Raw genomic sequence first — 21942 nt, forward strand, 5'->3', positions numbered from 1 at the left:
AAAAAATGTGTTTGAATGCAAAAATAAATTTGAAACTTAAAAAAATGCTTTTGAAAACTATTTTTCTTTGAATTTTTTTTTTTGATTGAAACAACTTTTTTTGATTGAAGTAATGTAGTTTTGTGTTTGGGCCACATTTTTGCTAGGACATCTGTCTTTATCATTCAATCAAAAAATAAGTTGCTTCAAACAAAAAATATTTTCAAAAGAAAAATCAATCAAAAAAAAAAAAAAAATCAATCATAAAAAGTTTTTGAATGCGAAAAAATATTTGAGACTCAGAAATGTGAACTCCCAGAGGTTGTGGATTCAATTTCCCGCCTTGGTGACCTTGTCGAAGTATCCTTGAGCAAGATACTGAACCTCACATTGCTCCTGATGCTAAGTCTGAATGCCAGGTAGGTGGAAAGACGCTATACAAATGTAGTCCAATACTATTACAGGGCTGGTGAAATGTTAGTATCACAATAATTTGGTCTTACCAATTGCTTCTAGTAAAGTTGAACAATAAAAGATCAATGTTGGTGTGGACAGACAAACACTATACCACAACAACAGTTTCAAGCTGAGGCGAGTCAAAAACCAATCAAATGTTATCTCAAAAGTGTTGTCTTATGTTCATGTACATTTCAATGTACATTTAAGATTAGACTAAAAACGTTCCTATTCGACAAAGCTTATGGTCAGGATAGTTGAAATCGGACTAGACTCACAGTTCAGTCTAAGCTGCACTAGAAGCTATAATGCTGGGGGAAGTACAGCCACTGAGTCCTATCTCCTTTTTCTCACTCTACCTACCACTTGTCTTACTTTCTCTTTTCTAATTTTAAGATCTAGTTGACTAGACTTTTCATCACTTGTCACCCGGTGTCCCCTTTAGGGGAGGGAGGGGCTATTTTTCAGCCGCAGCCTCCTGACTATCCGGACCCCTGGCTGGATGGAGGTCCTCGGTGCCTCGGGTTTCTCATTTTTCCAAAGGGTTTTTGGAGTTTTTCCTTGCCGACGTGGAGGGTCTAAGGACGAGGGAGGCACAGGACTTGGACTTGAACTTTATTTAATTAATCTACTGTTTCTGACTGTGTATCATATTGCCTCTGCAAAGCCCTTTGAGACAACCTTGTTGTGATATAGGGCTATACAAATAAAATTGAATTGAATATTACGTTTTGTCACGTTTAGTTTCAAACATTCATTCATTATCAGCTTATTCTCACGAAGGTCACAGGGGAGTTTCTATGTTGCAAAATTGTATGTATAATAGGTTACTGTATTTTTTTTTATTATAGAGTGCACCAAACTATAAATCGTACCCACCAAATTGTACAAGTTAACCATTTTGTTCATGTATGAGCCGCACTGGACTATAAACTGCAGGTGTCCACAATAATACAGGGTGTCCCAAAATAATGTATTCACTCTTTTTTACTTTAAATAGCTAACATTTTTTTTCTATTTCAGAATTGATTTTGGAGTAAGAATGGCAGATACTGGGCTAACGATTGAGCCCCCCAAAATTCTGAAAACATTCTGGAAATTTGAAAATAAAGCTGACATGGCAAGACGCTTTACGCGTGAGTTCCACAGAGATGGCCTAAGACTCCAGGCAAATTCAAATGATGTTCCATTGTAAGATGGTTTTTCTTGTGCCCACTGCCCAGTCACTGCAGTTATGTTTCTCTGTGAAACTCATACGAAAAGTGTTTTGCCACTTCAGCTTTATTTTCACTTTTGCAGAATGTTTTCCGAACATTTGTTTTGCCCGAACGTAACCTGCCATACTTACTCCAAAATCAAATCTGAAATAGAAAAAAAAAAGCTATTTAACGTCAAAGAGTATAAACATTATTTTTGGGACACCCTGTATATTATGGGATATTTGGCCCAAAAAACATGCACCTCATTAGCCTTTAAAAATCTGTAAATACTGGTCCTTCTCAAAAATTTAGCATATTGTAATAAAGTTAATTATTTTCTGTAATGTACTGATAAACATTAGAGTTTCATATATTTTAGATTCATTACACACAACTGAAGTAGTTCAAGCCGTTTATTGTTTTAATATTGATGATTTTGGCAAAAAAGTCAAGAAAAAACAAAAATCCATACCAAAAAAAAATTGCATATTTCATCCGACCAATACAAGAAAGTGTTTTTTAATACAAAAAAAAGTCAACCTTCAATTAATTATATCAGATATGCACTCAATACTTGGTCGGGAATCCTTTTGCAGACAAATTACTGCTTCAATGCGGCGTGGTATGGAGGCAATCAGCCTGTGGCACTGCTGAGGTGTTATGGAGGCCCAGGATGCTTCGATAGCGGCCTTAAGCTCATCCACAATGTTGGGTCTGGTGTCTCTCAACTTCCTCTTTACAATATCCCACAGATTCTCTATGGGGTTCAGGTCAGGAGAGTTGGCAGGCCAAATGAGCACAGTGATGCCATGGTCAGTAAACCATTTACCGGTGGTTTTGGCACTGTGAGCAGGTGCCAGGTTGTGCTGAAAAATTAAATCTTCATCTTCATAAAGCTTTTCAACAGATGAAAGCATGAAGTGCTCCAAAATCTCCTGATGGCTAGCTGCATTGACCCTGCCCTTGATACAACACAGTAGACCAACACCAGCAGCTGAAATGGCATCCCAGACCATCACTGACTGTGGGTACTTGACACTGGACTTCAGGCATTCTGGCATTTCCTTCTCCCCAGTCTTCCTCCAAACTCCGGCACCTTGATTTCCGAATGACATGCAAAATGTGCCTTCATCTGAAAAAAGCACTTTGGACCACTGAGCAACAGTCCAGCGCTGCTTCTCTGTAGCCCAGATCAGGCGCTTCTGCCGCTGTTTCAGGTTCAAAAGTGGCTTGACCTGGGGAATGCGGCGCCTGTGCACAATGGCTTTGGATGTTTCTGCTCCAGACTCAGTCCACTGTTTCTGCGGGTCCCCCAAGGTCTGGAATCGGCCCTTCTCCACAATCTTTCTCAGGGTGCGGTCACCTCTTCTGGTTGTTCGGCAATTTTTCCTTCCCACAGACATCCCATTGAGGTGCCTTGATACAGCACTCTGGGAACAGTCTATTCGCTCAGAAATTTCTTTCTGTCTTAGCCTCTTGCTTGACGGTGTCAATGATGGCCTTCTGGACAGCAGTCAGGTCGGCAGTCTTGCCCAAGATTGCGGTTTTGAGTAACGAACCAGGCTGGGAGTTTTTAAAAGCCTCAGGAATCTTTCGCAGGTGTTTTGAGTTAATTTGTTGATTCAGATGATTAGGTTAGAAGATTCTTTAGAGTACCTTTTCATGATATGCTGATTTTTTGAGATGGGGATTTTTGTTTTTTCTTGACTTTTTTGCCAAAACCATCAATATTAAAACAATAAAAGGCTTGAACTACTTCAGTTGTGTGTAATGAATCTAGAATATATGAAAGTCTAATGTTTATCAGTACATTACAGAAAATAATGAACTTTATCACAATATGCAAAAATTTTTTAGAAGGACCTGTATAATGCACTGGGCTCACAAGGTTCAAAGTCAAGTGAAAAAATTGTGATTTACAGTCTAAAAATTACAGTATTTTGTTTTTACTTATTTGCAATATTGCTTATTTTAAGATATCCAGGACATCCAAATAGGAAATGTTGCATTTAAGTTGAATGAGCTCTACATGTTTTCAGTTAAACCATTATAGAACACTTTTTTAAACTCACTGCCATTGATGTCACGAGACGTCCAATCCATTTTGACTGGGAGAGGTTGGCTGGGAAATATTGCCACCAACCTTCCAGTCAAAATGGATTGGATGTCTAGCGCCGTCAGTGGCATTGAAAGACATAATGGCATTCCGAAGGAAACTATAACTACAACGTGGCCCACGAAAAAGATGAATTTAACACCTCTAAGCTAGAATGTATTGATTCCCTCCCCTGTCATTTAAACCAGTCCAAGGCATCTCTGGCGCCCCTAGCGTCCCAATATAGTACAGCGGCGGACAGCCTGTAGCACGAACGCACATCCTCGCTGCTCGCTCTCCTCCATGAGCTCCACTGAAACACTCATTCCAAGCAATTCCTTCTAGATTCGCTCGTGTCTTTTATCAGGACTCGATGACGATACGCCCCTCGACTCGCTAGCAGCACCGAGCCCTCCTCCAACAGCGACGTTATCCGATGTTTGATTGGATTAAAGCGGGTTAGCCTTTGCCCTCTCACCCCCTTGTTGAATTTTGGCTAGCTGCTTCCTGCTCCCACCTCCCGGAGGATCAAGAACTGAGGACCGAGCGGCGAAGTGCCCTCCGCGGAGACGACTGACGCCGCCGTCGCCGCCGCTGCAATCACTACAAGCGAAGCCCGAGCCGAGCAACCGAGCACTCGGCAGGCGGACGACACTAGGAGACAGCCATGCGGAGGAAATCCAGGATATTGTTATGTTTTGCGGTGCTTTGGGTGCTCGGGATAGCCTACTACTTCTACTCAGGGACGGCATTGGGAAGAAAGGTAAAATTGGCTCATTTTTATTTACTTAATTTTTGACCAACGCATTTTCTTTCAGGAGTCAAAGCGGCGAAAGAGCGCCCTTACGCGGGTTCCTCTACTCGCTCGAGGCGCTCGATTTTGGCCATACCGGTGATGTTTAAATTGAATTGAAGGCCCCGTTAATATCGATAAATGGGTTTTAAGTTGATTACAATTTGCAAGGAGTGCCAGATTTGCGCGACTCGCCGGTGAACTTGCTCCGTCCTCCCGCCGGTTCCCTCGCGGCAGCGGAAGGGAGGAACGGTCGGTACCGGGCAGCGTGTCTTCCCCGGCCGGTGTCTCGATGGGAGGCTGCCGGCCTGGTAATCAGGGCCGGCCGGGGGGCTTCGCCTGTGGACTGGCAAACGTCAGCAGATGAACAGAGAGCAGGAAGTGAACGTAGCACTACAGTGGGAGAATGTGATTTTTTCAATTGAACGTTGTTGACTCGCGTGGGTACTTCCTGGATTCATTTGAACTCGTGCTGTGATTTGTAGGTTCTCTATGTACGTCTATTGTGCAACGGGAATACTTTGATTTACTGACACTTAAAATAATGGCCCTTTATTTAATTTAATTGTTTATTTATTTTGCACCCTTATTTTAAAAACACACATACAAGCAGTTACCTCTGATTTAACCCTTTCATGGGCAAATGACTTATTTTTGGTAATATTATATATGTACATGTATTTAAAATTGATCCTTACAGGGACAGTGGTAACAGTGGACAGCTATTCAAAGGATGAAACGTAAGACCTTTAACCCTTATGGAGCAAGTAACAGTAGTTCAAAAGGAGAAAAATCAGAAAACAATTTTGTCATGACCTCAGGGTATAAATATTGTAATTGTTAATGAAGTTTACTTTTGACATATATTTGCAGTGGATACTTCATTGCTGTCCTTTGTAGATATGATGGATTAAGACTTTAAAAACAAAAAATCAACATTAGAATGATACTGGGGCCATGATAATGTCCTATGAAGTCTTTGAGCTTTGGTCCCTTTACCCAAAAATACTTGTTCTGGATGTTTCATTATTAGGTTAATGGTTATGGTACACTATGTGTAACAGTAGTTCAGAAGGAGAAAAATCAGAAAACAATTTTGTCATGACCTCAGGGTATAAATATTGTAATTGTTAATGAAGTTTACTTTTGACATATATTTGCAGTGGATACTTCATTGCTGTCCTTTGTAGATATGATGGATTAAGACTTTAAAAAAATCAACATTAGAATGATACTGGGGCCATGATAATGTCCTATGAAGTCTTTGAGCTTTGGTCCCTTTACCCAAAAAAACTTGTTCTGGACGTTTCATGATTAGGTTAATGGTTATGGTACACTATGTGTAACAGTTAGTAGTTCAAAACTTTGTAGATATGATGGATTAAGACTTAAAAAAAAATCAACATTAGAATGATATTGGGGCCATGATAGTATCCTATGAAGTCTTTGGCCCCTTTACCCAAAAATACTTGTTGTGGATGTTTCATTATTAGGTTAATGGTTATGGTACACTGTGTGTAACAGTTAGTAGTTCAAAAGGAGAAAAATCAGAAAACAATTTTGTCATGACCTCAGGGTATAAATATTGTAATTGTTAATGAAGTTTACTTTTGACATATATTTGCAGTGGATACTTCATTGCTGTCCTTTGTAGATATGATGGATTAAGACTTTAAAAAAATCAACATTAGAATGATATTGGGGCCATGATAATGTCCTATGAAGTCTTTGAGCTTTGGTCCCTTTACCCAAAAATACTTGTTCTGGATGTTTATTAGGTTAATGGTTATGGTACACTATGTGTAACAGTTAGTAGTTCAAAACTTTGTAGATATGATGGATTAAGACTTTAAAAAAAAATCAACATTAGAATGATACCGGGGCCATGATAATGTCCTATGAAGTCTTTGAGCTTTGGTCCCTTTACCCAAAAATACTTGTTCTGGATGTTTATTAGGTTAATGGTTATGGTACACTATGTGTAACAGTTAGTAGTTCAAAACTTTGTAGATATGATGGATTAAGACTTTAAAAAAAAATCAACATTAGAATGATACTGGTGCCATGATAATATTGGTGTTTTCAGCCTCTTTAGTTATAGTGTTAAGAAACAGTGATCTTGGTTGAAAAGCAAATTAACCCTGGAATGGTTGTTTGTTAATCTCAAGGCATTTTATTTAGTAAGGGACCACTTTTTTTCTAATATGCCGATTTTCAATTCCACTTGGTGGTGTGAATTTTGACTTTGGTGCAGTTTACATGGCGAGTGCGACACGAAGACGCAATGACGCAATGTGTTGCGGAGTGGCCTCGCGTTTGTATGGTGTCGGCGAAGACGGAAGGGAAAGACGCAAACCTTGGAATCTTGGCTCCAAAGTGGAAGAATTCGATTGAGGGGGGGCTTGCTTCGCATGCCTTTCAAAAGCTCCCGCGGCGCGGGACCGCACCGATAACGTCAGCACTCATACACGTCACATTGGGCGTACGCAGCGGTGCTACTTAACTTTAAAAACAGCAAATATGGCGGAACGTCGGCTTTAATCTACTGTTTTTATAATATTTTTTTATGTAAATATGTTGAATGTTTCCATTTTTGTGCCTTTTTGAACAAAAAATGCCATTGCTCGGAGCGGGCGGGTAATCCGGGCATGTTGTCTTCCGGGTTGAGGATGTCAAAGTGCATCATTCGTTGTCGCCTTGTAAATCTGCACTGCCCCCTAGGGCCTGGCATGAATACTACATCGTTTTCATGCGGAATTGTGACATTGTTCGAATGGAGAGGAACCATTTAAATGCAAACATGAAATTTTTCGTCTTCTCGGAGAGTCACCCACCATGTAAACGGCCCGTTTGATTGACTTTTTGTTCAGAAATGCATGAGTTCAGTTCTCAGTCAGTAACGGTGTGAATCTGAGTGTTGTTTTCTGTATTTATATGTTCCCTGTTATACACTGGCGACCAGTCCAAGGCATTATTGTCCGCCAATCAACTAATAGACTCAGCTGACCGTCACTCGTTGGCATTCTTCCTCAAGCACAAGAACAGGTGGAGGTTGTCATGCAATATGCTAATCTGCACATTAGGGACAATTAGTGGTTTTGTACTTGAACCATTAACCTCCTGACTGCAACTGGGTGACTTAGATGGTCACTTTAATCCAAATCTGATGCAAACCTATCCAGTACTGTGAACCAGAATGAATCGCTTTGATGTCATTCCATAGTCCATACTTAAAGCTGAGCAAACACATAAAAACTAATAATATTTTGGACAGTTGTATGCTCTCCTAATTGTGGGAACAATTTGTGGAACACCCACACTTCCTGTAGTTTATAGTCAAGTGTCCAAAAATTATTCGCGTAATACAGTACAGTGTAGTGTATTAAAGAAGTCTACACACCAACAGTGATATTTTTGTAATATAAAAAGGTGAAACCAAAACATAATCTTTCAATCCTCTGGTTTGAATTAAATTAGTTCATAGACGTTCAATCCATTTGAACTACGTCTATTGTCGTCAATGGCAGCCAAGGAGTTTATCTGACCTAACATGAGCATATTGATTGGAGTGCCTTTGATTAAACCCCAAATGAAGTTCAGATGTTCTTGTAAGCTTTTCCCAAGACTTTTGTAGTCTCATTTTACAGGATAAACCATTATCTGCAGAGCCTATCCACAGCATAAGATGGATCTCATTGTTAAAAGAAAAAGGTTTAAAAGAATCTTCAAGCTGTTTCTGACTGAACTGTACTGGTTATAAGACACGTTAAACGTTAGTCTCAAAATGGTTACGAAGTCCTGTTCATTTTCTTTATCACGATTAACTGGTGTTTGAGCAGAGGCGTGTAGACATTTTATAACCACTGTAGTGTACTTAGCATTCAGTCGCATACTATGCTGTAAATGGAAGGTAAACATCCTTCAGGTATCCTTGTGTGTGGGAAACAATCACGTGCAGTTGGCAGGTTTGTTCTTCCTGCTATGTGTGCAAGAAAGAGTTGCGCTCCGCATGGGTGGTTGTGGGCATGGCACTACATTTGTCTGTGTGAGAAAATCCCATGTGTATTCCACCTGCCTCTTGTCTGGTCATATCAGCCTCTGTGTGTTTGCATCACTCTAGCCAACCACATTAGCCCGTTTACTTTCCCATTAGAGTGATAGATGTGTGTACATGTATGTGTTTCATGCTTGTTAAAGGGGTCAAAGTGGCAGGAATGTCTTGTTCAGGCTGATTTGGAGGTTGAATGATGGGCTCCGCCAGCTTTGTAGGAACAGCTCAGTGTGTGCGGTCTAACGAGGTGTTGGACAAAATTTTCAATTTAAGTGATCGAGTCTAAGGAAAATGAACACCCTACTAACTAGTCTAGGATGCAGTCAGCATTTCATCCAATGTCAGCTGGGATGGACTGCATCGCAGCTTGATAAATACATGAGCAGTGTTGGAAAAGAATGATGGATGAATTTATCATTTTTTTAGGAATGTTATTTTGACAAGAAAATTCCTCTGAATGTTCTGAACACTAATTTTCGAAATAGTATTGTAAACTGTAGAGTAGGCATATGCCGGTTTGAGATTGATGCTATAAAAACCTTAAGCCAAACTATCACTGTATTGCAATTACAGCTCTGAAATGTGTTACTTTGAGATATCTGGGTTAAAAAAAAAAACAAAACAAAACTTGTCTTCCATTGAACAGGATTTTTATTTTTCAAAACATATTAGCAAATTGGAACATAATTTTACTATTAGGTTAAAATACATGAAAAAAATAACTGAAATATTCTAAATAAACTTAAAATGAATGCAGTCCTTTAGGTGAGCATAAACCCTTAAACTCAACATTATCATCAGAACAAAAATAATTGGATTATTTTTCTGGGCTCACACAGCCAATGGCATGGTATCTAACGTAGCACATCTAGGTTGCTATTTGATGATATCTACTGTGTGTGCGCGAGTGTTGTTGGGCATTAAAAAAAGTTAACAAACGCAACAGAAGTCTGCACAACACCAGAATTTGACAATCGAATTTCATAATCAGGACGAGTTTGAAGTACAGCGCTCTTAATTTGCCACTCATTGTTCATCATGTAACCGTGAGATAGCTCTGAGTGTCGTCCCGGGGTGTCCAGCTGTCTATTGTCAAAGCGAGATTGTTCATAGCAGCCAAGTCGGCAACAATATATTGGCGGACTTTGTTGTACGTATCCTTAAAGACAGTCTTTGTTAAATATGTACGAGTAGGGATAGCATATCAGCTCACCCAAAATGCTGCCAAACAACGGATCTGTACGACATTGAAGCCGCAAGCCACTCTTTCTTCACGAGCAATGATCCTCGTGTGCAACACCTCTCACCTTTCAAACAGTTTGGGGGAGGAGTGGAGGAGGGGGCTGCTAGCGGCAGAGTTTGTTTTTTCAAGGCGAAGCTGGGCCGGACATTTTAGCGAGAGAGACGACAAAAATAAATTCCGAAAATACATTTTGGGAGCATTTCATTTGGATGGAATGTTTTTGCGTATTGAATTGAAGAGGGCGTATCTAACGGTTCAATATAAAACAGAGTATTGTTGCATCCTTACTGACCAACAACCGGTGGGGGACTGTTTGAGCCTTGCAGCTGCAAGCTAGGGATTTCTGCCTACATTTTAGGGACATAAAAAAGTAGCTTATACCTTAGAGACGGTATGACGTAAAGTTTGTGTGTTTTTGAAACCTTGACGTTTTCATACGGTATACCTTGAAGCCGGTAATCGGCACATGTCTACTGTAGAGAGAAATGATACTGCCTTTGAGTGTCCATCATGATGTCTATGAAGAAGCACTTGGTGACATCATAATAATGTATTTTTTTTTAAACGGCAAACCTTATGTTATTGACAACCAAATGCATTGGTGGCTCAAGATGAGTTACCACCTGGTTCCAAGGAGCTATGATTCAGTCATTTTTTTGTTGACTTATTAAGGATGAGATATTAGTGCCGTGTGGTGGCTGTAAACGCTTAATAATAAGCAGCAGTATGGCAAAAAAAAATGCTTTTTGAAGCTATTAAGTGCCACCCTCAGTTCAGTTTTACACTTAAAAATAAATGTTAAAGATAACTAGGAAATAACTAGAAAATGCGATTTCCAACTGTTATGTGATGAAACAAAAACATAACTTGGGCTTAAAATAGGCCATTTAGCTTAACTAACAACACAAATGCAATTTATATGCTAATGTTTAACTTTGACAGTCGCCCTTTTAGGAATACAAGATATTTGACCACCAACGGCGGAGCAACGTGAGTGAACAGATATTATAACAATACTCATTGTCCTCCGGGGGGGGGGACGATGGCTCCTTTGCTGGGCTGCGGGAGGAGGGATGGGCAGCGCTGAACCCCCCTCGCTCTCCCTCCCCGGGCTGCCAGGATGGGGGCTGTGGCCCTGGGTTGGCGCCCGCGTGGCGTCTCCGCTCGTCTGCGTGGCTGTCGTGCGCCTGGTGGTGCTCGCGTGCGGCTGGATGTGATAGGGCGCGCTCGGGTGGGGGGTCCCGGTGCCGGGATTGATGATGGGGCGGCGTAGGGTCGGTCGCCAACGTGCTTGCACTCACAAGGGATTCACACGATTACTGGGTTCTAGATAACAGAGCCGATTTGTATACACTCTACCCCTTTCAATCACTTAGTTTATAGACTCCCCCACTCCCGTCCCCCTCTTTCCCTGGTCAATAGGCCCCCCACATGTTGTCAACCGGAAATACATCTAGCTGACGATAGCGCCAACATATTAGTAGTTAGTGTAGACGTTCAATGTATTTCTTGTTGTAGTTTGTGTTTTTCTTTCTTTTGTGTTTCTTTTCTTCTGTTCCCCCATAACCCTTTCCTGTTCGCTGCTTTGTCATAATAAACGAGGAATGTTGAATGATCACAATGGTAGTATGTCAGACTCTCAATGTGAAACATTAAAACTGTTCAGACCATCCGGGCACTTAGACTTCCATTCTCCGTGTCAAACAGCCGAACAGGACAGGTTTTTAAAAAAAAACAATACAATACTCATAGTTAGTTTTTTGTGTGATGTTAAAATAACAATAATGATAATGGACAATGACATTATTTGATAGCACCTTACTGAGTCACCTAGTGCTATTATTATCCTGTGTGAGTCTGGAGCAGATTGATGTGAAAAATCCAACACATGCCAAGTTTGCACTGTGGCTTTAGTGCAAAGTGCCAATACCTCACAATCGCAGAGTTGCTAATGATGAGTGAATTTGATTACTATACCCATCCTTAATTCTAAACGGACAAATCTAATTGCTGTCATTAAACAAACTGTGTGACATTGTTAGACTCATTATGGCCTCCACCTTCAGTACAATAGCATAAAATTAACAAATTAACCTTGAAGAAAGATATAATCACTGTTAAATAATTTATGGAGGGCGATATTATCCAAATGACAGTTTTCATTTGTAACTTGCCCTACCATTTTTGATGTTTCCAGATCTGGCTTTCATCTAATGTTACGCTACATGTTGCTGTCATGACCACTAGTAAGCGAACACTGTAGATTTTCCAGTATGACATGGCATTTCTGTCAGGACTTTCTTTGTAACAGACTTTATTCAGAATAGTGTTATTAGTTCAGTACTGCATGTGATCTTGGGGAACATACTTTTTTGTCGTAAATAAAGTGTAATTGCACATCCATTCAGTGGGTGGCAGTGCCGCTCTCATTTTGAGCGTGTGCGCAGTATTTTTGAGCCAAATGAGCACACAGCAAAGAGCACTGGAGATATGAAAAGTTAAGACAAGCAAATATGACAAAGCGTATGTAGCATTTAGCTTTTGCCTGCAGCAAAAATAAAAACTGTCCCTCTGTCCAATGCCACGTCATTTTTGTTCTATTCATTTTTTTTTTAAATTAACTGTTTAACATATTGTCCTCATGAGTTAATGTTGCTAATCAATTTGAATTCATTATTATTTATTGACTTTATTAAATTTTATTTTTCAGTATCAAACAGTCCAAAAATTTATCTTGCGTGTATTTTTATAGAACGGATGCGTTTTTTGTTGTTGTTTTTCTCACTTTATTGTACCGTAAGTTGATCTATGTTACTTTTTTATTTAATTTAAAAAAGAACACAATGTTATGCAGCGTTGTACTTATAATATTAAGAATTTTATATACAAATGATACTACAGTTTATTTATTTACAGTGGTGGCAGAGAGTGGGGGGGGGGGGCGCGGAACGTTTTGGTCTTCCTGGGGGGGCGTAACAGAAAATAATTGAGAAGCACTGTATTAGTTACAGTACACGTCATTTCTAAAACATTGCTCGTCTTCCTGTGATAAACAGCAACATGCCAATATTTGTGCTGCGTTGGTCGTTTTTAATTAATTGCCATGTTGGACTGCGTCACGCTGCTATGATGTCACATGAGTATTTATGTAGCTCACTAATCTATCGCTATCCAGCCTACACAACCTCCGGGGAAACACAAGCCAGATCACTGTGTACCATTCCAGACAGCGCCATGAGGAGCTGTAGCACTTGATGGAAACTTGGCGTGTGTCACTGTTTGTCTTGGTCATCGTTTGGATCCAGAGATAACTTGATTCTCAGTTTTTGCGGTAGGAATCAGGATGATAACTTACAGGATCATTGCTTTTTGGGCAGTACCAAGAGCTGATTATGGAATCTATTCTTTATATAGCTCGTACAGAATTAAATGAACACAGTTCTTGTTCTCCAAATTCCAAGTGAAACATGTGAGATTGGATGAATAAGATTACAAAATATCCATCATTAGGAGACTTTTTTTTAATACGACAAACTAGCAGAACCACAACCTGGACAGTTTACAAAGCCCTCTTTGTTGATGCATTGTGTTACACAGGAGATAGTGTTGCAAACCCTTTTCCAAGATACCCCCTTGTGAATTCCACCAACAAGCATGTTATCCTTTCTGCCAGCTCTTTGGAATGCACCGTCTACTTTCATGATAATCAGGGCTGTGAGAGAAAAGCTCGGCGCCAAAATTGTACCGAGCCGCGGGAGAAGCCAACAGACTTCATTAATGTTGTCAGATGTTCGAGCAAAGCTGCAGATGTTTGGCAAAGCAGAGAAGAAAACTGCTTTTCTTCCACTCTAAGATGACACGTTATGAACATGTCACCTGCATATACAGTATTTTGTGTTGGCAATTCGATAGATTTATTTACACTCATATGTCCAAATTATAACAACACAGCACAAGAAAGAGATTGAAAATAAATAAATAAAAACAAGTGGACTACAGTAACACTGGGTCTCCTAGCGACCCACTTTAAAAGCGTGACAAGGAGCTAGGAGTGGGAACCTCTTTGTACCTCACGATACGGTACGATTTGCGATACAAAGCTCAGCTATTGTGGCCGCGACAGCCGGTTAAACTTTTCCCTCATCGTTGCCTGTCTCAAAAAGATGAATTTTTTTGAGTCTCTGCGGGCTCTGCTCGCAAGCAGCAAGGGCTCAACGGCATCTAGTGGTCCCGGTCGTTCTGCTCGGTTGTCCAGGGGCTGGCATCCCGGGCGTCCTACCGGTTGTTCTGCTCGGTCGTCCGCCACCTGGCATCCATTCGGTCGTCTTCCGCCAGCGCCCCGGTTTTGCGGCTTGGCCTCTCGTTGCCGTTGAATAGGGTTGCGGGTCTCACCAAATGTGTTACTGCCCTCCAGTTGCTAGTTTTATTGCTTTAAATTGCTTGTGAGGAGTTTCTCGCTTTCTTTCAAAACAAAGTCTCTTCGGTTAGGCAAAATGTCTGCAATTCGGGTATCTCATCAGATAATCTACATCCTCCAGAACTGCTCACTGTTTTTGAACAATTTGATCTCCTTTCATTGTCATCTCTATCTGAAATAGTTAGTGGCATGAAACCCACTAACTGTCCGTTAGATATAATTCCAGCTGGCCTTCTAAAGGAAGTCTTTAGTTGCCTCGGACCAAGTCTGCTGGCTCTTATAAATAACTCTCTCAGTACCGGTTCTGTCCCAGCTGCCTTCAAACAGGCTGTAGTCAGACCCCTTCTTAAAAAACCCCATCTCGACTCCTCCGTGCTGTCCAATTTTAGACCCGTCTCCCACTTGTCTTTCCTTTCTAAAGTTTTAGAAAAAGTTGTTTTTATTCAATTGCAAACATTTCTAGAGACAAACTCCATCCTTGACAAGTTTCAATCAGGCTTCAGGTCCAGACATAGCACTGAGTCAGCACTGTTAAAAGTGCACAACGACATTTCCCTTTCTGTAGATAATGGAAACCCAGCAATCCTTGTTTTACTAGATCTCACAGCAGCATTTGATACAGTCGACCACACAGTCCTTGTATCTCGTCTAGAACACTTTATAGGTATCCGTGGTAAAGCTCTACAGTGGTTTAAATCGTACCTGGAACATAGGACCTTCTCAGTAATGATTGGGGAATTTTCCTCCTCACAAACCTCTCTGTCTTGTGGGGTGCCACAAGGCTCCATTTTAGGGCCTGTTCTCTTTGCACTTTATCTCCTACCTTTAGGATCAGTTATAAAAAAACATAATATCTCTTTTCATTTTTATGCTGATGACCTGCAGCTGTATCTCCCCCTGAGACCCAACGAACAAACTGCTCTCACTAAATTAATGGAGTGCATATCCGATGTGAAGCAGTGGCTAGCGCAAAACTTTTTACATCTTAACGAAAGCAAAACTGAATATATTACTTTTGTCACACCTTCTATGTTAAATGCCCTTGAGCCCAACCCTGTCACTCTGGCTCCCTTTTCTAAAACACATGTTAATAATCTCGGAGTGATATTCGATTGCAGGCTCAACTTTGAAAAACAGATTAGTTCTGTTGTAAGAGCAAGTTTTTTCCAGCTCCGTCTCTTGGCCAAAGTGAAGCCTTTTCTTACTCGCCACGACCTGGAAAAAGCAATTCACGCTTTTATAGGCTCGAGGCTGGATTACTGCAACGCACTTTATGTTGGTCTTCCCAAGTCCTCAGTTTCTCGTCTCCAACTTGTTCAAAATGCTGCTGCTCGATTTTTAACAGATACACCTAGACGTGAACATATTACCCCCGTGCTATCATCGCTCCACTGGCTTCCAGTCCATTTTAGAATTGATTTTAAACTTTTACTGTTTGTTTTTAATTCTATTAATGGCCAGGCTCCTTCTTACTTATCAGAAATTTTAACCATCCGTAACTCTGGCAGGACTCTTCGCTCTACCGGCCAACTTCATTTGCAAGTCCCAAGGTCCAAACTCAAACAGTGGGGAGACCGATCTTTTGCGGTTGCTGCACCCAGGTTATGGAATAGTCTTCCCCCGGAGATCCGCACCACTACAAATTTGGGCCTTTTTAAATCTCGTTTAAAGACACACCTTTTTAGACTCGCCTTTCCCCAAGATTAATTTAGCCTGGTTTTATTTCCTTAGGGTTTTTAATGTTTTCGGATTTTATCTGTTTTATTGTTTTGTTTGCTGTCTGACTAATCGTGATGCGATGTTTCGTTTCTTTTTTTCTTTTCTTTTCTTCCTAATGTCATTGTATAATACTTTCCTGCCTTTTATTTACTATGTGCCATGTTTGTCTTTGTTGTAAAGCACTTTGGGGACCTTTCGGGTTTTGTAAAGGGCTATATAAATAAATTTGATTTGATTTGATTTGATTTGAAAATGGATGTTCAGCTTTGTGCTTTGGAGCTCAATTGAATCAGAACCCAGAAATGTCTTTTTTGAAAAAAGAAAAGAAAAAAAAAATGTAAAAGACATATAAATACGTCTTTGGGACACTGAATAGAATAGAAATAGAAAAATAGAACGTATTTATACGTTTGGGAGCAAATGAGTTAATATTCAATGATTCATTCTGGTTTTGTGTTTTGTTTGTGATTTGTTGTTTTGTTTTTATTTTTACTATTTATTAAGTCTTATATTTTATCAAGACGTTTAAATTGCACCTTGAACACTAATCACCTCCACAGGACTAAAGCTGGGCAATATAACCTCTATAACTGTATATTATGATATGAAGTTACACAATACTGATATCGCAATATCATAAGTTTACAAAATAATGCCTAAATATTTTTTGGGGTAATACTTCATAATTATATTTGGTAATTTTTCTCACAGATGCCATCTTACCATGTGATAGGTCAAGGTCACATGCATGCATGATTACGTTTGAAGCAAGCCACGATCGAGATACGAGACGCCTCATTGAGATGGGCATGCCAGGCGCAATATGAATCATAATCTCACAATTTTTTTTTAAAAACTAACTTGCACACAGTTGTTATAAATGTCAAATATGTTGACATACAGTAGCTAAAGCAAGCTAGCTACAATTGCTGATAATTGTTTGCAGTAGCATACAATAGTTACCTAAATATTGTTTTCTATTTTTCATGCATTTATAAACATTTATTTTTGACAAGCATTGCCAAATATGTTGCAATGCATATTGAATCCTATTGCAATACTGATCAAGCCGCAAACCCAGTCCTACACAGGACACCGTTGTCATTTGGTCTTAGTTTTTTTCCCCTGTATTTCTGCCGAGTAATATTTTAGCATTTTCAAAACAACAACAAAATGAAAGGTTTTCAGCAAGCATTTTGGATGTACAACAACAAAATGTGTCACAATTGCATTAGTGTGGCCCTGGAATTGATTGATTTCTGTTTCTTCTGTGTCCTGTCACAAAAACGCTGTCAAAATACAAACAATGGAGAGGTCAAAAAGAAAAGTTATAGGCATCAAATATGTAATGTTGTAGTAAAAATATGCTTTCTGTCCAAATAGGGCCCGCCTCCAATTTGTGTTACGCCCCATTACACTCTGTCAGGTTTTGTTGCGTGCAACCTTTCTCAGAATGGCTGCCATTTTTCATCTTCAACGTCTGTGACTGCTGTGGCAATTTTTTTTACCATATAAACATCTTTCCGGGAATCCACAGCAATCATGGCCAGCCGCAGTCACCTTTTTCCACAGTGGGGTGCCGTGGCCGCTAGGAACATAGTGTAAACGTAGCATGAGCACATCACGCACACATCCTTAAGTACTGATTAGGTCGTCTTCCAAAAATGGATACCTAGAGCAGTGAGTTTTATAAACGTACTGTGCTTATATAGTGGTTTGGATTGACTTGCAGGTGGTGGCTGAGGCTTTAGAGCTCAGTGCAAACATGAGATGGTGCATAACACTGAAGTGCTGAAATGTTTAATCTATTTTGCCTGTGTTTGGCTTCTTCCTCTTTCCTGTACACGTCTCAAATTCTAGCTTTATCATGATATCTGCTGCTTATCTTGAATAGTGTGACTTCTTTTGCTTGTTTGGCACAAACATTGTTAGTGGCCCTATCAGTTCAGTTCAGATGTTATCCCTGACGGCACGCTAGGGTTAGTCACAACTCAAACATGCAACTTCAGCAGTTCAATATTGCGCTAATGAGAAAATACTCTGTAATTTCAGTCTGTAAACACAACCACTATTGGCAGTTGGCTAAATAGAGCAATCACTCAATCAATAAAATACAGTGATGAGGGTCCTGAAAAGGGGATGGCAGGGGTAGATGACTGCAGTACTGATAGTCCATGAACAAAAAGAGGGTGAGTAAGAGAATGTGGTGGAATGTTATAGAAAAATAGATTCCCCTTTGCTATCGCTGGGGTCGAAGAACAAGCAAGGCCCACCGCTCACCAAGTGAAACAGCTGAACTCGACTGAAAACTAGATTACAATAGGGCTAGGTGATTTTAAGATCTATATCGAAGATCCCCAAAAACCTGAGGTCAATAATCAGTGACATATTTATTAAACCATATTTGTAGTATATAAAGATTGAAATTAAATAGTTTAACATATTGTGAACAGTCTAGGCATGTGCCGATATGATATTCTGGTGGTATAATAACCTTAAGCCAAAATATCACGGTTTCACAATATCACGGTATTGCAATTACAGTTCAAAAATGTGTTACTTTAAGATATCTGGTTTTAAAGAAAAAAAACAACACTTTTATTCCATTGAACAGGATTTTTATTTTTCAAAACATATTAGCAAACTGGAACAATGATGGCTTAACAATTATAATGTTAAAACAACAACAACAAATCGAAATAAAATTAAAATGAATGCAGTCCTTTCGGTGAGCCTAAGCCCACACCCACAACTCAACATTATTACCATCAGAACAAAAATAATTATTTTCCACACAAAGCATGTACAGTGGGGCAAATAAGTATTTAGTCAAACGCTAATTGTGCAAGTTCTCCCATTTGAAAATATTAGAGAGGCCTGTAATTGTCAACATGGGTAAACCTCAACCATGAGAGACAGAATGTGGGGGAAAAAAAAAGAAAATCACATTGTTTGATTTTTAAACAATTTATTTGCAAATCATGGTGGAAAATAAGTATTTGGTCAATACCAAAAGATCATCTCAGTACTTTGTTATGTACCTTTTGTTGGCAATAACGGAGGCCAAACGTTTTCTGTAACTCTTCACAAGCTTTTCACACACTGTTGCTGGTATTTTGGCCCATTCCTCCATGCAGATCTCCTCTAGAGCGGTGATGTTTTGGGCTGTCGTTGGGCAACACTGACTTTCTACTCCCTCCATACTCCCTCCACAGATTTTCTATGGGGTTGAGATCTGGAGACTGGCTTGGTCACTCCAGGACCTTAAAATGCTTCTTACGAAGCCACTCCTTTGTTGCCCTGGCTGTGTGTTTGGGATCATTGTCATGCTGAAAGACCCAGCCACGTCTCATCTTCAATGCCCTTGCTGATGGAAGGAGATTTTCACTCAAAATCTCTCGATACATGGCCCCATTCATTCTTTCCTTTACACAGATCAGTCGTCCTGGTCCCTGTGCAGAAAAACAGCCCCAAAGCATGATGTTTCCACCCCCATGCTTTACAGTGGGTATGGTGTTCTTCGGATAGAATTCAGTATTCTTTCTCCTCCAAACATGAGAACCTGTGTTTCTACCAAAAAGTTCTATTTTTGTTTGATCTGACCATAACACATTCTCCCAGTGCTCTTCTGGATCATCCAAATGCTCTCTAGCGGACCGCAGACGGGCCTGGACATGTACTTTCTTCAGCAGGGGGACACGTCTGGCAGTGCAGGATTTAAGTCCCTGGCGGCGCATTGTGTTACTGATAGAAGCCTTTGTTACTGTGGTCCCAGCTCTCTGTAGGTCATTCACTAGGTCCCCCCGTGTGGTTCTGGGTTTTTTGCTCACCGTTCTTGTTATCATTTTGACGCCACAGGGTGAGATCTTGCATGGAGCTCCAGATCGAGGGAGATTATAAGTGGTCTTGTATGTCTTCCATTTTCTAATAATTGCTCCCACAGTTGATTTCTTAACATCAAGCGTTTGACCTATTGCAGATTCAGTCTTCCCAGTCTGGTGCAGGTCTACAATTTTGTCTCTGGTGTCCTTCGACAGCTCTTTGGTCTTGGCCATAGTGGAGTTTGGCGTGTGACTGACTGAGGTTGTGGACAGTTGTCTTTTATACTGATAATGAGTTAACACAGGTGCCATTAATACAGGTAATGAGTGGAGCCTCGTTAAACCTCGTTAGAAGAAGTTAGACCTCTTTGACAGCCAGAAATCTTGCTTGTTTGCTTGTTTGTAGGTGATCAAATACTTATTTTCCACTCTAATTTGGAAATGATTTCTTTAAAAATCAAACAATGTGATTTTCTGTTTTTTCCTTCCAAATTCTGTCTCTCATGGTTGAGGTTTACCCATGTTGACAATTACAGGCCTCTCTAATCTTTTCAAGTAGGAGAACTTGCACAATTGGTGGTTGACTAAATACTTACTTGCCCCACTGTATGTATGACTCGTATCATGTTAACATTATACACTCTTTCTCAACACAGACAGTTGCCTGAGAGGAAAAAAAACATGTTTCACCACTGAGAGACACATTAAACATGCTGGAGTTAACTCTCGTAGCTGGTGGGAAACGTTCAAGAGTGTTTACTAACCTTTAATTTTGTTTAAATGCAAAATCATATTGGAGGTATTGCCTCCTCGGCAGCCATGTTGGTTGATCTTCCTCCACTAAGCTGCGGCTGTCTGTAAATTTTCTCTAGCCGAAGTATTCCCATACTAGCAATTTTGTTTTCTTCAATTGGGGGAAAAAGTTCAGGAGTTTCACCTCCTCCAGCCATCTGTAGCACAGCTGACTCACTGACACTGAGCAACAACCGGTGGGGGAAGGTAGAGCCTTGCAGCTGTAAGTGAGGGATTTCAGCCTTCATTTTTGGGACGTAAAAAACAGCTAATACCTTAGGGATGGTATGACGGAAAATTTTTGCGGTTTCGAAACCTTGACGTTTTCATACCACGGTAGACCTTACAACCGGTAATCGGCCCATGTCTAGAAAAGTCCCTTAAAAGCTTTCCAGTGTAGATGCCAAAACATCAGCAACAAAACTGGAAAAAGAATGGTGAATTTTTTTTACCCAGATTTAACAGCCATAATTGGCAACTAGTTGTCATGAGTGACCAACCCTTTTGCCACGGATTAATAATAGTCTTATCTTTTCCAAGGAGATCATGGTCCTATTCTGTCTTGTTCTTGATGATTGAATTCCTCTTAGAGCTATCATGCAATTGTCATGTTGTCCTTCGATGTGGCAAGAGCATTGAAATGACAGAATAAATGACAAGTGTTAGTCATCTCATTTCAGCATCCCTAGTGTTACTGGCCTCCCCTCATAGCTGTTGAAGTGTGATAATGTTTTAATTGAGCTAATGAACTCTTCCTAGAGGGTTTATTTAAAGTGTTGACAGTGGAAAACACGCAGTTGTCTGCTCTGATTTTTTTTTTTTAAACTCGATCTGCCAAAAGGCAAGTACGTAGTGTTAAGATTCTGGCAGGTGACATAGAAGAGTTATATGTGTGTGACTAACACACTTAATGTTCACTGTTGCAGTCGCTTAATTAAAAAGTAGACTACATCACCATATAGGATGCACCATATGCATTGAATTTCCCAGCTCAGGCCCGTCTGACCTGCAGCAAACTGTTTGAGGTTGACGCGAACAGACATCCATCCAGACATATCTTTTTTCTCATCTCACCTTGAGATGTGTGCATAGATGTGTTGAATCCAGGTCACACCGGTACATCAGATTGCTCACTTGATGCGCCTGCCTCCATCTCAAATGTGAATGACTGTGGTGAACATCTTATTTAATTTTTCAGTATCCATCCTTCACATCATCCCAGTGTTACAACGGTTTAGTTATGTAATCTTAAGACCCATTTATTGAGATAAATTCGGTAAATGGCCTTTTACTTCTATGACGATTTTCAGTCTTCAAGGTGCTGAAAGTCCTTTTGCCCCATTTACCCAAGATATATTTGTCGTGCTGTTGAAATGG

The 21942-nt window shown here is 40.1% G+C and overlaps 1 protein-coding gene across 1 annotated transcript in view; it reads left to right on the forward strand.

Annotated features, from left to right (window-relative positions):
* The first annotated feature begins 3950 nt into the window (after window positions 1–3950).
* galnt2 (UDP-N-acetyl-alpha-D-galactosamine:polypeptide N-acetylgalactosaminyltransferase 2) overlaps window positions 3951–21942 on the forward strand; it is a 146225-nt gene continuing 128233 nt past the window's right edge. The window contains exon 1 of the mRNA XM_057852322.1: window positions 3951–4492. Within this exon, the coding sequence (XP_057708305.1) occupies window positions 4397–4492 (96 nt within the window). The 5' untranslated portion in view covers window positions 3951–4396. The remainder of the gene's footprint in view (window positions 4493–21942) is intronic.

The sequence above is a fragment of the Corythoichthys intestinalis genome, chromosome 1, assembly GCF_030265065.1.
Source record: "Corythoichthys intestinalis isolate RoL2023-P3 chromosome 1, ASM3026506v1, whole genome shotgun sequence".
Taxonomy (NCBI): domain Eukaryota; kingdom Metazoa; phylum Chordata; class Actinopteri; order Syngnathiformes; family Syngnathidae; genus Corythoichthys; species Corythoichthys intestinalis.